General features: G+C 53.7%; 1 protein-coding gene across 4 annotated transcripts in view; it reads left to right on the forward strand.

Moving 5' to 3' along the window:
• Positions 1 to 2,759: 2,759 nt before the first annotated feature.
• GNAS (GNAS complex locus) overlaps positions 2,760 to 13,416 on the forward strand; it is a 186,980-nt gene continuing 176,323 nt past the window's right edge. The window contains exon 1 of one of the 4 annotated variants that reach the window (XM_075571339.1): positions 2,760 to 3,111. In XM_075571339.1, the coding sequence (XP_075427454.1) occupies positions 2,877 to 3,111 (235 nt within the window). In that variant the 5' untranslated portion in view covers positions 2,760 to 2,876. The remainder of the gene's footprint in view (positions 3,112 to 13,416) is intronic. The other 3 variants (XM_075571340.1, XM_075571342.1, XM_075571344.1) reach the window with 3 other exon arrangements.

A 13,416-nucleotide genomic window follows, 5' to 3' on the forward strand; every position in this document is an offset into this window, starting at 1 on the left:
ACGCTTCAATGCGTTATCCGACGCCGGAATGCGTTATCCGACGCCAGAATGAGTTATACGACGCCTCAATGCGTTATCCGACGCCGGAATGCGTTATCCGACGCCTGAATGCGTTATCCGACGCCTGAATGCGTTATACGACGTCTGAATGCGTTATCCGATGCCTGAATGCGTTATCCGACGTCTGAATGCGTTATCCGACGCCTCAATGCGTTATCCGACGCCTCAATGCGTTATCCGACGTCTGAATGCGTTATCCGACGCCTCAATGCGTTATCCGACGCCTGAATGCGTTATCCGACGCCTGAATGCGTTATCCGACGCCTGAATGCGTTATCCGACGCCTGAACGCGTTATCCGACGCCTCAATGCGTTATCCGACGCCTGAACGCGTTATCCGACGCCTGAATGCGTTATCCGACGCCTGAATGCGTTATCCGACGCCTGAATGCGCTATCGGACGCCTGAATGCGTTATCCGAAGCCAGAATGAGTTATACGACGCCTGAATGCGTTATCCGACGCCTGAATGCGTTATCCGACGCCTGAATGCGTTATCCGACGCCGGAATGCATTATCCGACGCCGGAATGCGTTATCCGATGCCTGAATGAGTTATCCGACGCCTGAATGCTTTATCCGAAGCCAGAATGAGTTATACGATGCCTGAATGCGTTATCCGATGCCTGAATGCGTTATCCGACGCCTGAATGCGTTATCCGACGCTTGAATGCGCTATCCGACGCCTGAATGCGTTATCCGACACCTGAATGCGTTATCCGACGCCAGAATGCGTTATCCGACGCCTGAATGCGTTATCCGACGCCTGAATGCGTTATCCGAAGCCAGAATGAGTTATACGCCGCCTGAATGCGTTATCCGACGCCTGAATGTGTTATCCGACGCCTGAACGCGTTATCCGACGCCGGAACGCGTTATCCGACACCTGAATGCGTTATCCGACACCTGAATGCGTTATCCGACGCCTGAATGCGTTATCCGACGCCTGAACGCGTTATCCGAAGCCAGAATGAGTTATCCGACGCCTGAATGCGTTATCCGACGCCTGAATGCGTTATCCGACGCCTGAATGCGTTATCCGAAGCCAGAATGAGTTATCCAACGCCTGAATGCGTTATCCGACGCCTGAATGCGTTATCCGACGCCCGAATGCGTTATACGAAGCCAGAATGAGTTATACGACGCCTGAATGCGTTATCCGACGCCTGAATGCGTTATCCGACGCCTGAATGGGTTATCCGATGCCTGAATGCGTTACCCGACACCTGAATGCGTTATCCGACGCCTGAATGCGTTATCCGACGCCTGAATGTGTTATCCGACGCCTGAATGCGTTATACGACGCCTGAATGAGTTATCCGACGCCTGAACGCGTTATACAACGCCTGAATGAGTTATCCGACGCCTGAATGCGTTACCCGACACCTGAATGCGTTATCCGACGCCTGAATGCGTTATCCGACGCCTGAATGCGTTATCCGACGCCTGAATGCGTTATACGATGCCTGAATGCGTTATCCGACGCCTGAACGCGTTATACGACGCCTGAATGAGTTATCCGACGCCTGAATGCGTTATCCGATGCCGGAATGAGTTATCCGACGCCGGAATGCGTTATCCGACGCTGGAATGAGTTATCCGACACCTGAATGCGTTAAACAACGCCGGAATGCATTATCCGACGACTGAATGAGTTATCCGACGCCTGAATGCGTTATCCGACGCCTGAATGCATTATCCGACACCTGAATGCGTTATTCAATGCCGGAATGCGTTATCCGACGCCTGAATGCGTTATCCGACGCCTGAATGAGTTATCCGACGCCTGAATGAGTTATCCGACGCCTGAATGAGTTATCCGACGCCTGAATGCGTTATCCGACGCCTGAATGCGTTATCCAACACCTGAATGCGTTATCCGACGCCTAAATGCATTATCCGACACCGGAATGAGTTATGCGATGCCTGAATGCGTTATCCGACACCGGAATGCGTTATCCGACGCCTGAACGCGTTATCCGACGCCTGGATGTGTTATCCGACGCCGGAATGAGTTATCTGACGCCTGAATGCGTTATCTGACGCCTGAATGCGTTATCCGACGCCTGAATGCGTTATCCGACGCCTTAATGCGTTATCCGATGCCGGAATGAGTTATCTGACGCCTGAATGCGTTATCTGACACCGGAATGCGTTATCCGACGCCGGAATGCGTTATCCGATGCCTGAACGCGTTATCCGACGCCGGAATGAGTTATCTGACGCTCACCGCCACTGATTAACATGGGACTCACTATCCAACGCTACTTACAGAACAGGTTCCGGTGGATAACCGAGGACTGCCTGTATAGCCTCTTCTTGCTGCCCGCGGTGTCACGTGACCCCCGAAGGGGTTACCATAAATTCCTCCTCAGTGTGTAAAGCGCATGAGAGGGGCAGGGAGAGGGAGGAGAGGAGGGAAGCGTCCGGGAGGCAAAGCAGCAACTGCAGGAGGGAGGGAGGGAGGTGTGTGACAGAGAAAGAGAGAGGTGTGACAGGGAGAGAGAGGGAGAGACGGAGGGAGAGAGGGAGGTGTGACAGGGAGAGAGAGGTGTGCCAGGGAGAGAGAGGTGTGCCAGGGAGAGAGAGGTGTGCCAGGGAGAGGGAGGGAGGGAGAGAGTGAGAGGGAGAGGTGTGCCAGGGAGAAAGAGGGAGAGAGAGGTGTGCCAGGGAGAGAGAGGTAGAGGTGTGACAGGAGGAACCAGTGCAGCCACTGCAGGGGTGCAGCCACTCCAGGGGTGCACCTCCCACCCCTCTCAGCATTATTATGGGAACTTATTTATAAGACACTTTGTTTAGTTGCTGTCCGTCCGTCACTATGGGGATGTGTTCCAGTCTCAGGATCCGGATACTTGGGGGTTACGCGGGTCCCACCAGCATCTCTGGCAGCGGTGGTGGAGAGGATCTTGGACATGGGGACCCCACAGACCCCCGGATCAGGGCAGAGGTCAGAGCCAGGATGAAAGGCGATATCAAGAGGAGCAGAAGTATTGACAAAAGCATCAAAGCCGCGAAGAAGGAGTTTAAGCAGCGACACACACTGCTGCTGCTGGGTAAGCCTGCGCTCGCATGAAATAACGCTGGTGTAGATTGCAAGCTCCTGGGCCTAGAGGCCATGTGTTTTTTAAAAATGTATTTTTTATTTGTATATTGAAACGTGTTGATGTTTTCCGCCCTCTCTGTACCGCGCCGCGGAGTGCGTTGGTGCATTGTGAACGAACGCTCAATGACCGCCGAGCGTGACCTAAAAACGAATCGAGGGGAAATTCCAAAGCTTCCGCGCACACGCTGGTGGTAAATCCAGCGCTGGCGTTTGGAATTGGCAATCCCCCTTTTCCCCCGGCACACAGTCCTCGGTCTTCGGAGCGCTCTCCATGGAAGGGTTAAAAAACACACATGGTTATAGCACGGAGGCGCGGCATGTATGCGCTGACAGTCATGTGAGCACACCGCTAATGTACCATTTGGCTGGAATAAACCCTTGCGCTGCCAGGAACGCATTGCGGCGAGGAGAAGAGAAAGGGTTACGTCACGTCGATGACGCCCGCACACGGCAGTTATATGTCGCGGATTCTGGCTCTGACGCCGACACAAGAGAAAATAAAATGAAAGCGCCTTCTTACTGTAACCCCCAGCATTTCCTTTCAGTTCGCTGGCGCAGTATTCGGATTTTGGTTGGCTTGTGGGAGCATCTCTGCAGCAAGGGATGCTGGGAGATGTGCTGCGGCGCCTGGGGTTACTGTACCATCCTACATGGGACCATGGGCTGGTGTTTCGGGGCCCGGGTGGGTTCACTTTGGGCGTTATTCACCCTTGCGCAGTATTCCCAAGGACATGGAAAGACTTACAACGCGGTGCAGATAAGTTGGAGAGAGTGTAGCATACTGGTCAAAGCAGAAATCCCCCCCCCCCCCTCCCCAGAGACCATACAAATAAAAAAGGATGGAGGGGGGGGGGGAGGGGCGGAGGGGGGGATAAAGAAGAAAGGCAGGTAGGATTGCTGTTTTAATGTGAGGCTCTTGGCCACGAGTTGAAGGGTTCAGTCCCTGCCTCCGGCCACATCTTGTGCCACCACGTGGAAATGCCCTTATCTCCACGTGCCACCGTTGACAATGAGACAATTATCTGTCCTGGTAAAATTATATTAATACACAAAAATAATACACGAGCCCCCTGTGTGACTGGCGAGTATATCGGTATTTATTTTAGGCACGGGGCGGTTTCCCAGCATGCCATTCTCTCTCGTGTCTTGTCATCTCAGCGCTGGTTTCTGTCTATCCAGAACATCATTGTGGTCCTGCAGTGTGGTATTTTGCCAGGAAGAAGCGATTCAGGGGGTGGGGGGGGGGGGGGGGCTGTGATTCTTCTCTGGAGCCGGGAAGGTCATTCTCAAAAAGAGGGGATTACTTTACTGGGGATCACTGTCCAGCAATGCAAGACTCCTTTCTGTCATAGGACTGGCTGGTAGAGAGCGAGAGAGGAAGTGACTACTCACTTAGGCCCATATTCACTAAATGGTGCGACACTTTAGCACACCCTACCTAAGATGTGCTAAACCGTAGCGCCCTTTAGCAAAGAAAGGCATTAGATTGTAAGCTCTCCGGGGCAGGGATTTCCTTTCCGACTGTCTGATGTTGTTTGTTGCACGGATTGTGTTATAATTCCCTGCGTTGTATTGTCTCTCTTTTGTAAAGTGCTGAGTGCGCTATATAAATAAAGATTGTACATAAATTACAAACTCCTGTTCCTACCAACCATTCCCTTTCCATCAATACTCACCCTCAGACTATTGCATTCTTGTCTGCACTTCATCGGTTACAGGGCCACCCTGCGTACTGAAAGCTCGCCCCTGGCGCGTAGGATTTACATGTGTGGCTCTCTCTGTGCTTGTTCTCCGCGGGTTTATTGTGCAGGTTGTAACGCCGCGGAGGTGGGGAGAGGGAGCGCGGTGACCGCAGTCACCAACCGCCAATAGTGCATCACATTACTGTACAATAGATGAGTATCTCACTTGGGGGGGAGGATGGCAGAGTGGACATATTGCAGTACTTGGGGGGGGGGGAGATGGCAGAGTGGACATATTGCAGCACATGGGGGGGAGGGATGGCAGAGTGGACATATTGCAGTTCTTGGGGGGGAAGGATGGCAGAGTGGACATATTGCAGCACTTGTGGGGGTGCCAGAGTGGACATATTGCAGCAGTTGGGGGGGAGATGGCAGAGTGGACATATTGCAGCACTTGGGGGGGAGATGGCAGAGTGGACATGTTGCAGCACTTGGGGGGGAGGTATGGCAGAGTGGACATATTGCAGCACTTGGGGGGGATGCCAGAGTGGATATATTGCAGCACGTGGGGGGGAGGGATGCCAGAGTGGACTTATTGCAGCACTTGGGGGGGGGGGCAGAGTGGACATATTGCATCACTTGGGGGGGTGGCAGAGTGGACATATTGCATCACTTGGGGGGGGAGATGGCAGAGTGGACATATTGCAGCACTTGGGGGGGGGGAGATGGCAGAGTGGACATATTGCAGCACATGGGGGGGAGGGATGGCAGAGTGGACATATTGCAGCACTTGTGGGGGTGCCAGAGTGGACATATTGCAGCACTTGGGGGGGAGATGGCAGAGTGGACATATTGCAGCACTTGGGGGGGAGATGGCAGAGTGGACATATTGCAGAAATTGGGGGGGAGGGATGGCAGAGTGGACATATTGCAGCACTTGGGGGGGATGCCAGAGTGGACATATTGCAGCACGTGGGGGGGAGGGATGGCAGAGTGGACATATTGCAGCACTTGGGGGGGGGGAGGGATGGCATAGTAGATATATTGCAGCACTTGGGGGGGATGCCAGAGTGGACTTATTGCAGCACTTGGGGGGGCAGAGTGGACATATGCATCACTTGGGAGGGGGGCAGAGTGGACATATTGCATCACTTGGGGGGGGAGATGGCAGAGTGGACATATTGCAGCACTTGGGGGGGGGGGAGATGGCAGAGTGGACATATTGCAGCACTTGGGGGGGTGGCAGAGTGGACATATTGCATCACTTGGGGGGGGAGATGGCAGAGTGGACATATTGCAGCACTTGGGGGGGAGGGATGGCAGAGTGGACATATTGCAGCACGTGGGGGGGAGGGATGGCAGAGTGGACATATTGCAGTACTTGAGGGGGAAGGATGGCAGAGTGGACATATTGCAGCACTTGGGGGGGTGGCAGAGTGGACATTTTGCATCACTTGGGGGGGGGAGATGGCAGAGTGGACATATTGCAGCACTTGGGGGGGGGGGGGTGGCAGAGTGGACATATTGCAGCACTTGGGGGGGGGTGCCAGAGTGGACATATTGCAGCACATGGGGGGGAGGGATGGCAGAGTGGACATATTGCAGGGGGGTTGCCTGTGCGTTTGTCACATATACATCCTGACACACAGACACGCACTCTGACACACAGACACGCACTCTGACACACAGACACGCACTCTGACACACAGACACGCACTCTGACACACAGAGCCGACGACGATGGGGGGTGAGGGGGTGGAAGCCGGGATAGCCGCCCCTACCTCTTCCCCTGCTCAACAAAACTCTGGGGCCTAAAAATTCTGCCTGGCTCCTAAGTTTGTTTTTGTAAATCCCCCCGGATAACATTTCCCGAACCACATCCAGGGGCCTGGAGGGCCAGCGCCGTCTTAACGCATGGGCACGCTGGTCAGTTGCCCGGGGGCCCCACGAGCATAGGGGCCCCACGCTAATCTATGCACAGACCAGAATGCAACACCCATTTTCCCATCACCCGCCTCAACGTCCAAATCTCCCGCTAACTCGGTAGAAGGAGAAAAATGACGACATGCAGCGGAGAGTTGGCGGGGCCCAGCGCACGGCTTTCCCGGGGGCCGATAACGCTGTATATCGGCCCTGAGGGCCTCCAGGTTATATACCTGCTCCATGCTGCCTTACCTACAAAGGGATTAAGGATTGTAATAATCGTATACAGCATTTGGTTACCGTCAAAACATCTGTGCATCGCTCCCGGAATCGCTGTAACTAAGTATCGCCCTGGGGTGAGAGAGAGAGCGGGTCTACAACATCTATTGGTAATCCAAATAAAGAAGGTATCACCTGCAGTAATACCGGGGTACTCATTACTCTGCGCTATCGCCGCCGGTCCCCCCGGAAAACGCGGCTATTTCTACTTCATTCATCAGAACATAAAACAGTCGAAACCACCAAATCTTTTCAAACGTATTTATACTTGTGCAGTTTTTTGTGTGTATTGTAAAGTAAAAAGCCCGTTTTTGGCTTTTCCGGGGCGCAGAGTTTCACTTTTGGCAACCTGTCGTCGTGTGTTTTTGCGCGTTATCTTTTAACCCCTTGCGTGCCACGGCCCCTCCGGCACTGTCGCCGCCTCATCCGGTAAGATGGCGTTCTGCGCTCCACGGGAGTTCGGCGCACTTCCGTGTTTTTTGTTTACATCGGTGTTAAGCAAAGGGGGGAGGGGTCTCCGCCGCTGAACCGCGTTAATGTCCACTCCGGGGACCGCCCTTCTTGAGATACTCGCTTCTGAAGGTGCGCCCTGTACCCGTGCCCTGCCGGGGAAACAAAATGGAGGATTGAAATCAACAGGAAGCTGTGACGTCCTATATAAAAATAAATTTAAACCCGGAAAATTAAATTGGCACATTCAGCCGCCTCTTCTTATCATCCCGGTAACATCTCATTGGGCGATTGTTCACTAGTTTTTCCTACCGGGAGAAACACATGATTTGCCGGGAAAACCCTGGTATCCGTTACTGCTCTGCTGCACGGTAGGGCTGGGGGTCCGATATTGGGCGAGCTCCGTGGCTGAGTGCTTTCACTTCCCTGCAGCTCCGTGGCACGCCGGTCAGAACGTGGCACCCACTTCTCTGTGTGGCAAAACCGTGACTCATTGTTGACTCAAAATGAGGCCTAAACGCGGTGAGAGATCGGGGAGATACCGGTGAGAGATCGGGGAGATACCGGTGAGAGGTCGGGGAGATACCGGTGAGAGATCGGGGAGATACCGGTGAGAGGTCGGGGAGATACCGGTGAGAGGTCGGGGAGATACCGGTGAGAGATCGGGGAGATACCGGTGAGAGATCGGGGAGATACCGGTGAGAGATCGGGGAGATACCGGTGAGAGGTCGGGGAGATACCGGTGAGAGATCGGGGAGATACCGGTGAGAGGTCGGGGAGATACCGGTGAGAGTTCGGGGAGATACCGGTCAGAGATCGGGGAGATACCGGTGAGAGATCGGGGAGATACCGGTGAGAGGTCGGGGAGATACCGGTGAGAGATCGGGGAGATACCGGTGAGAGATCGGGGAGATACCGGTGAGAGATCGGGGAGATACCGGTGAGAGGTCGGGGAGATACCGGTGAGAGGTCGGGGAGATACCGGTGAGAGATCGGGGAGATACCGGTGAGAGGTCGGGGAGATACCGGTGAGAGATCGGGGAGATACCGGTGAGAGGTCGGGGAGATACCGGTGAGAGGTCGGGGAGATACCGGTGAGAGATCGGGGAGATACCGGTGAGAGATCGGGGAGATACCGGTGAGAGATCGGGGAGATACCGGTGAGAGGTCGGGGAGATACCGGTGAGAGATCGGGGAGATACCGGTGAGAGGTCGGGGAGATACCGGTGAGAGGTCGGGGAGATACCGGTGAGAGATCGGGGAGATACCGGTGAGAGGTCGTGGAGATACCGGTGAGAGGTCGGGGAGATACCGGTGAGAGATCGGGGAGATACCGGTGAGAGGTCGGGGAGATACCGCAGTTCTCACCGCTTGTGATGGTGTCATATTAATTGGAAGCCATGTCATTCGCCCTACTCTACACGTCGGATACTCTGTGCAGGGGGGGAGCAAGACCCCCCCTCCCCCCAACAGGTCAGGGTTGCGGGGTATCCCAGCTACTGCGCCACCTGTGCTGAAGCAGGGATATCCTGCAGACCTGGTGGTGGCCCTTGAAGGCTGGAGTTGGCCAGTCTTTGACTAAGCTCCCTGTGCTGAAGCAGGGATATCCTGCAGACCTGGTGGTGGCCCTTGAGTGCAGGAGTTGAGAACCCCCTGATGCAGCTGAAGAAGGCGTGGCATAACTGTGTGCTCTCCGGGCAGCCCCGGGCCGGACAGTCTGGCCACTACAAGGCAGACTTGTTAAGTCCTTGACTCCTTCCTGACACCTTTACTCGTAAGGTTGGACATGTTGACCGTTAATGTGACTCCGATCTCCCGCCCCAAACAGAAGGGGGAACACGTGATCTTCTTGCAGGAGGATCAAAAAGTCTTTTTGGATACAGCGCACATTTGAAATAAATACACGGGTACTCGCCACCCCTTGGGGTAGCGGCTTTCCCGGGGGACTTCCCCGATTGGGACACGGTTGCAGTGGAAGAAACCTCCTTTCGACTCGTTAGAAAGAAGCGCAGCAAAGTTTGATTTTACTTCCTCTAGGTCAGAGGCGCTCAACTCCATCCCCCCCCCCCCTTCCCCAAACAGGACAGGGTTTCAGGGATCCCAGCTTCAGCACAGGTGGCTCAATCAGTTCTTCAGTCAAAGATTGAGCCACCTGTGGTGAAGCAGATGTCTCGAATTGAGCCACCTGCGCTGAAGCAGGGATATCCTGAACACCTGACCTGTTGCGGGGGTGAATGGGGTTGACTACCCCTGCCCTAATGGACTTCTGGGAAGGTAAACTTAGTGGATCCAATGGGATCAGCCTCTCAGAAGTGAGGATACTGTCTGATACTCATTTACGCTCTCCTGGCAACAAGATCGCCCAATAATGGGGTCACTGGTGAGGGGGGTGTCCTCCTCTGTTTCCCTGCCTGGCAGGCCACCTTCAGCTCTCCACGGGACGTGGTCTCACTGGTGAGGGGGATGTTTGCTGCAAAGTAAATTTCACGTCCCAGAGGCCCCTGCGGCTGAGTTATGTTGATTTGGGGAAAGGCAAAACAGCCCTTTCTAGCCTATGGATAGTAAAAAACATGCTTCCTGATCCTCGCTCCCACACTTGCTATCGTGTGTGTATCATATATCACGTGTTATAGTTAGAATGTCCGAGTAAGGCGGTGTCCCCGCTGGCGCTGAGGGGTGCAGCGAGAGGCCTGCTCAGAGTCTGGGCTGAACTCAAGCAGCTTTTCCTCCAGGATTCGCCTGTACTTTGCACATCCATTCTCCCCTCTCTCCTGACGCGCTTCCCTCCCCTGTTGAGAGCAGCGCCCCCATAACATGATGTTCCCACCGCCATGCCTGGCAGCTGGGGTGGTGGTGACTGGGTGATATGCAGTGTTGGGCTCCAGTTGGGAGTAGTTACTCTGATGTACCCCCACCTGGGAGTAGCTACTCTGATGTACCCCCACCTGGGAGTAGTTACACTGATGTACCCCCACCTGGGAGCAGTTACTCTGATGTAACCCCACCTGGGAGTAGCTACTCTGATGTACCCCTACCTGGGAGTAGTTACACATATGTGCCCCACCTGGGAGTAGTTACTCTGATGTACCCCCACCTAGGAGCAGTTACTCTGATGTAACCCCACCTGGGAGTAGTTACTCAGATGTGCACCCACCTGGGAGTATTTACTCAGATGTGCACCCACCTGGGAGTAATTACACTGATGTGCCCCCACCTAGGAGTATTTACTTGAATGTGCTCCCACCTGGGAGTAGTTACACAGATGTGCCCCACCTGGGAGTAGTTACACTGATGTGCCCCCACCTGGGAGTAGATACACTGATGTGCCCCCACCTGGGAGTAGTTACTCAGATGTGCCCGCACCTGGGAGTAGTTACACTGATGTGCCCCCACCTAGGAGTATTTACTTGAATGTGCTCCCACCTGGGAGTAGTTACTCAGATGTGTCCGCACCTGGGAGTAGTTACTCAGATGTGCCCGCACCTGGGAGTAGTTACACTGATGTGCCCCCACCTGGGAGTAGATACACTGATGTGCTCCCACCTGGGAGTAGTTACTCAGATGTGCACCCACCTGGGAGTATTTACTCAGATGTGCACCCACCTGGGAGTAGTTACACTGATGTGCCCCCACCTGCGAGTAGTTACTCAGATGTGCCCCCACCTAGGAGTAGTTACACCGATGTGCCCCCACCTGGGAGTAGTTACTCGGATGTGCTCCCACCTGGGAGTAGTTACTCAGATATGCCCCCACCTGGAGTAGTTACTCTAATGTACCCCCACCTGGGAGTAGTTACTCAGATCTGCCCCCACCAGGGAGTAGTTACACTGATGTGCTCGCACCTGGGAGAAGTTACTCGGATGTGTCCCACCTGGGAGTAGTTACACTGATGTGCTCCCATCTGGGAGAAGTTACTCGGATGTACCCCACCTGGGAGTAGTTACACTGATGTGCTCCCATCTGGGAGAAGTTACTCAGATGTGCCCCATCTGGGAGTAGTTACACGGATGTGCCCCCATCTGGGAGTAGTTACTCGGATGTGCCCCACCAGGGAGTAGTTACTCGGATGTGCCCCACCTGGGAGTAGTTACACGGATGTGCCCCCACCAGGGAGTAGTTACTCGGATGTGCCCCACCTGGGAGTAGTTACACAGATGTGCCCCCATCTGGGAGTAGTTACTCGGATGTGTCCCACCAGGGAGTAGTTACTCGGATGTGCCCCACCTGGGAGTAGTTACACGGATGTGCCCCCATCTGGGAGTAGTTACTCGGATGTGCCCCCACCTGGGAGTAGTTACTCGGATGTGCCCCACCTGGGAGTAGTTACTCGGATGTGCCCCACCTGGGAGTAGTTACACGGATGTGTCCCCATCTGGGAGTAGTTACTCGGATGTGCCCCACCTGGGAGTAGTTACTCGGATGTGCCCCACTTGGGAGTAGTTACACGGATGTGCCCCACCTGGGAGTAGTTACTCTGATGTGCCCCACCTGGGAGTAGTTACTCGGATGTGCCCCCACCTGGGAGTAGTTACTCGGATGTGCCCCACCTGGGAGTAGTTACTCGGATGTGCTCCCACCACCCCAGTCATTATAGCTCAACTCCTGTCCTCAAGGCCACCCCAACAGGTCAAGTTTTCAGGATATCCAAGCTTCAGCACAGACGGCTCTATCAGAGGCTCAGTCGAAGGTAGCCTGAAAACCTGGCCTGTTGGGGGGCTTGAGGACTGGTGTTGAGCCGCCCGGCAGTATGGGGCCATGAATCCCCCAGAGATAAGAGGGGAATTAAAAACCTAAAACCTCCCAGGAAAAGGTATGATGAAAATCAAATGGGATTCCTGTTTTAACCCCGTTAATTAAGAATCCAGCGTGCGACGCGCATGAGAGGCGCCTGCAGGGTCGGCTTGTGTCAGCAGATGTCACTGTGATACTATTATCCAAGCACGTTACATTAAAGGCGCAGTCCAAGCAATATCCTGCAGTATAGAAATAAATCGCTTCTGTAGTATTAGATAATACTATTTTTTTATTCAACTCCTAATGTCATTTTTAATGAGTTTAATATACTCAGCATCCTTTGATTTCTACAGCAGGCTCCAGGCCACCTCGCCAGCAGTGCAAGATCTTTGTAACACTTTCCTGTTTGGGGTCATTTGTTGCCATTGAACTGTAACAATAGATGATGTTACCTTAGTAATATCAGGATACATTGTAGCTGCTGAGTTACACTGACTGAAGGTTTGATTGAAACTAAAAGATGGCCATTTAGGGAACCCGGATGTTTGCTGATCGATCACCGGAGAACAAATCGATCGGCAGCTTAGGTAATTAGTTTTCCATAAACTTAATCAAAAGACTGTGTGTCTCTGTCTGTGTGTATATATATATATATACATATAATTATTATTTTTTAAAGTGCCGCGAGCCTTATGATGCGTCAATAGAAAAACAATGACAAAATATTCATTCCAAACATCATGAAAACAAACTGTTTGACCCCCACAAGGGTCGCCCTTTAGGCAACGGTGGGCAAACTAGGGGGGGGCGAGATTAACTGCGGGGGCGCGGGATTTACAGAGGCCCTGCGCGCTTCCCGAAGGCACTTAAATTAAGTGCCGGGGAAGCGGCGAAGGCCTCTGTAAACCTCACTTACCGTGGTTCAGCCGGCATCTGGAGACGCGTCACCATGGCAACGCGGCGTCAAATGAACCACGGTAAGGAGGGAGGGACGGGGGCGCGCGGAGCGCAGGACAGCCGGCAGGGGAAATGATTGCGCCCCCTGCCGTAAGGTACACAATGACAGGACAAGGATGTAAATCATTTCTCCGGAGCGTCCTGTGATCTGGTGACACGCCACGCCTTGGCAGAGGGGTCAGAAATTGTATCACGGTGGTCTAGGATTTCTTTTGTAGCACAATATAGAC

The sequence above is a fragment of the Ascaphus truei genome, chromosome 15 (assembly GCF_040206685.1).
Source record: "Ascaphus truei isolate aAscTru1 chromosome 15, aAscTru1.hap1, whole genome shotgun sequence".
Taxonomy (NCBI): domain Eukaryota; kingdom Metazoa; phylum Chordata; class Amphibia; order Anura; family Ascaphidae; genus Ascaphus; species Ascaphus truei.